General features: G+C 48.3%; 1 protein-coding gene across 1 annotated transcript; it reads left to right on the plus strand.

Moving 5' to 3' along the window:
• Positions 1-1,668: 1,668 nt before the first annotated feature.
• Positions 1,669-2,682, plus strand: GPR12 (G protein-coupled receptor 12; the record flags this gene model as incomplete). Its single annotated transcript, XM_084234973.1, has 1 exon — positions 1,669-2,682. Exon 1 carries the CDS (start codon positions 1,678-1,680, stop codon positions 2,680-2,682), a length of 1,005 nt encoding a protein of 334 aa, XP_084091099.1. The 5' UTR covers positions 1,669-1,677.
• Positions 2,683-4,151: the final 1,469 nt, after the last annotated feature.

Here is a 4,151-nt window from a genome sequence, read left to right on the forward strand (position 1 = left end):
AAAACCAGCTCAAGGAGCACTTAATAAGGGCAATTTGATAATGATGATGTGCACAGCAGCACCACATATCCTGTTAAGCAAATGCCCCCGCACAACAATAATAATGAAGCCCATACAGGACACACCCAGAGAAGGAAGCCTCTTTGGGGAGGGATGCATCGTGGCCAACAACAATTCTCAAGTATCTAGCTAAGCATTAATGATCTGCTTCCCTAAGCTGCTCATCCCGCTCATCCCTGCTGCTACTCCCCAAAACCACCCTAACCTATTCTTTTGAACGGGAATGTAGCCCTTAAGGGAAAGGCCCTGAGAAGCGGGCCGCTGGAGTCTGGGACTCCCGAGGCACTTGGAAAATCCTCAGGAACAAAATAGGTCACGGGGCTCTCAGGCCGTGCTCCCTTGCCCCGGCCCAGGTGCAAGCCATGGACAGCCAGCTGGGGTGGGACGAAGGACCGCAGGCAGGGAGGGTGCCAGTGCCAGTGCCACTCCGGGCCCCCAGGTTCTCTCTCCCACCCAGAGCGCGGCCGGGAGCTTTCACCTGGCGGGGTCCGCCCTCTGCTGTCCGCGCGCTGCCGCGCAATCCCAACTTGTGGGGGCGCGCGCCGGCCTCCCGGGGCTCCCGCGCGCGGGCGCGCTCGTGGACGGGGGCGCGCCCGTGCTGGGAACGTGGAAGGCCGGGCGGCCAGGCTGGCGCGCGGCGGCGGAAAGCCGGCGCGCGAGTGGAGCCCGCCGTTTACCTGCGGCCGCCCCTCACCTGGCCCCGAGCGCGCGCCCCGCGCCCTCCCGCCGACTCCGGTGCGCGGCCGCCGCCTCTTGCCGCCGCGCGTGCCGCTCCCGAGCCGACAGGCGACAGGAGTAGACCTCGCGCCGCGGAAGCACGGGAGGAGCCCCCTCAGCCTGGGCGCGCCAAGGTGACCCCCCGATGATCCCCGCCCCCGCGGGGCCGCCTATCCCGCGCCCTGTCTGTCTCCCCCGCGTCCGCCGCGCACCCCCGCCGCCAGGGGAGCAGCGGCCGTGCATGGGCATCTGTCTGTCTGTCTCCACACCTCCATTCCAAACACCTGCCTTTTGTGGCCCTGCCCGACTGCCCCATACACACGGGGGAAGTGTGGGACCCCTCTTTGTTCTGACTGGGGGTGTGTGTAAGTGTGTGCACGCGCGCGAAAGGTTTTTTTGGTGGGTGGGAGTTCGATGGAAATGGGAGATTTAAATATTCCATCGAGGATGGCGGCCCCTGGCTTGCTACTTGTCGCGGCGGCGTGGTTTTCTCGGCAGCAGCCCAGATGTCAAACAGTTGTGCGTCTTCAGCATGCAAGATGTGATTTTCAGATGTGTATTTCCAGCACTTTAGCAAACACCGCCGCGATTCCGTGTGTGCCTGCCTCCCTTACGCTGGTGTTTCCAAGTCGCATCCTGTGTTTTCCTCAATGCCAAACGGCATTTTGTTGTTGTTGTGGGTTTTAAACCACGGAGACTTTAGGTTTTGTTTTATTTCAAAACAGTTTATAATTCACGAGGCGCGTGGCATTTGATAGTAACTGAGTAGGAGCTGGCTTTCTGTTTGTGCTCGTTTCTTTTCTTTTCTTTTTTTTCCTTTTTGCATGATCTTGAATTGTCATCCTGCTGTGTCTAAACATTAAAAAGCCTGTCTTTTCGTTGAAGAGGACAGGGGTTAAAATGAATGAAGACCTGAAGGTCAATTTAAGCGGGCTGCCTCGGGATTATTTAGATGCCGTTGCTGCGGAGAACATCTCGGCCACTGACTCCTCCCAGGTTCCAGTTACAGAACCAGAGCCAGAGCTCACTGTCAACCCCTGGGATATTGTCCTGTGCACTTCAGGAACCCTCATCTCCTGTGAAAATGCCATTGTGGTCCTTATCATATTCCATAACCCCAGCCTGCGAGCGCCCATGTTCCTGCTGATTGGCAGTTTGGCTCTAGCGGACCTGCTGGCCGGCATTGGACTCATCATCAATTTTGTTTTTGCCTACCTGCTTCAGTCAGAAGCCACCAAGCTGGTCACGATTGGCCTCATTGTCGCCTCTTTCTCTGCCTCGGTCTGCAGCTTGTTGGCTATCACTGTCGACCGTTACCTCTCACTGTATTATGCTCTGACATACCATTCCGAGAGGACGGTCACTTTTACCTATGTCATGCTCATCATGCTCTGGGGGACCTCCATCTGTCTCGGACTGCTGCCCGTCATGGGCTGGAACTGCCTCAGAGACGAGTCCACTTGCAGCGTGGTCAGACCTCTTACCAAGAACAACGCAGCCATCCTGTCCGTCTCCTTCCTCTTCATGTTTGCGCTCATGCTTCAACTCTACATCCAGATCTGTAAGATAGTCATGAGGCACGCCCATCAGATAGCCCTGCAGCACCACTTCCTGGCCACCTCACACTACGTGACCACCCGGAAAGGGGTCTCGACCCTGGCTATCATCCTGGGGACCTTTGCTGCTTGCTGGATGCCTTTTACCCTCTATTCCTTGATAGCTGATTACACTTACCCCTCCATCTACACCTACGCCACCCTCCTGCCGGCCACCTACAATTCCATTATCAACCCTGTCATCTATGCTTTCAGAAACCAAGAGATCCAGAAAGCCCTCTGCCTCATTTGCTGCGGCTGCATCCCATCCAGTCTCTCCCAGAGAGCACGGTCACCCAGCGATGTGTAGCAGTTGGCCACTTAAGAGGAGGATGCACGCTAATTTCTGCATTTACCAAGCTCTTTCACTACCTGGAAAAATAGTTGAGATGCTTTACTTAAATTCTTTCTATTGGATTCTCTCTGGAGCCACGGAGCACTTAGCATCCAAGAAGCATTCAGCATCCATGAAGCATTCATTTAGATGAGTTAAGTGATTGAAGTGAAAGTAACATAACCAGTGTTTTCAACCTTTTAAAAGATTGTTAAATTCTTTGCTCATTATCATTTTGTTTTATTCCAGGGTTGGGTTTGGGTATTTTTCATAGTTTACTTGGAGGCAGAATTTTGTTTTCTGTTTTGTTTGGAAGATTGGTGGTGGTGGGAAGGGAAAGAATATGACATGGTCATGGTGTTATTAAAAAGTAAGCTAGTCCGGGAGTTTTATACCTGAACTTTAAAATAAAACTGAGTTGTTGGGGAAAAAGGAGGAGAAATTACTTTTCCAGACATTTAAAAAAAAAGGTTAAGGTAGGTTTTCAATGCTGCATATGTCTAACAGAATACAATCTCTTTTAAGCCAATGAAAATAGTTTACATGATTATGTTTCAAAGGGACCTGATTTTATTAACATGAACTCAGTAATAATTTATCAACATGAATCCCTAAACTCATTCTTACTCATTATTTCTTTACTTTCAGCAATTAATCTTCACAAGAATTACTTTAGTGTTTCTATGAATGATGTAATTCTTTCTGTCTTATTTAGACCACTAGTTTCAATGTTGCCATGTAAATCCAGAATCAAATCAGTCATTTTTCAATATCAATTTTCAATGTCCTTCTAAAATGAATTATAAATTTTGTTTTGATTTAGAGATGAAGTAGGCTTGATTAGCTCCATGATTGTGATTTCTTAAGCTACAGGCTGAATGTTTTCAAGAAACAAAGGAAAAACTGTATCTATTAACAGTAGACTAAATTTATTTTAATATATTCTGAAAAATAAATCAGTATAAAGCTCTCATAAAATATGCAAAACAGTTTCTGTATCTCTGTATCTGAGAGTATATTAATAGTTATTCTTGATTGAGACAAGTACAAGTAAATATTGTAGACCAAGTGTTTCTGGCTTATATCATCTATGGTGCAAAATGCATTCGAAATAGGCGGTCTTCTATTTTAAAGATTAAGTTTGTTTGTGAGTGCATAAAACACACCCCTGGCCATGATTTATATGTTGTACATTTAAGTTCACGAGTGAAATGACCATGTGGCTATTCATGAGAAGTTAAGTTTGTACTCCTTTTCCTTCTTTTCACCAAAAAGCAACTTAAATACAATAAAACTATATTGCTTATTTTCAGAGAGCAAAGGTTTATTCAGGAAATGATACAGAATAATTAATTTTAAACATATTATAGGTTATTGTATCTGAGCATCACTTCTGTTAGCACAGACAGGTATTCTGGATGCTGACACCACCCTTCCACTTGTAA

Source organism: Talpa europaea, assembly GCF_964194135.1.
Source record: "Talpa europaea genome assembly, chromosome: 6".
Lineage (NCBI taxonomy): Eukaryota > Metazoa > Chordata > Mammalia > Eulipotyphla > Talpidae > Talpa > Talpa europaea.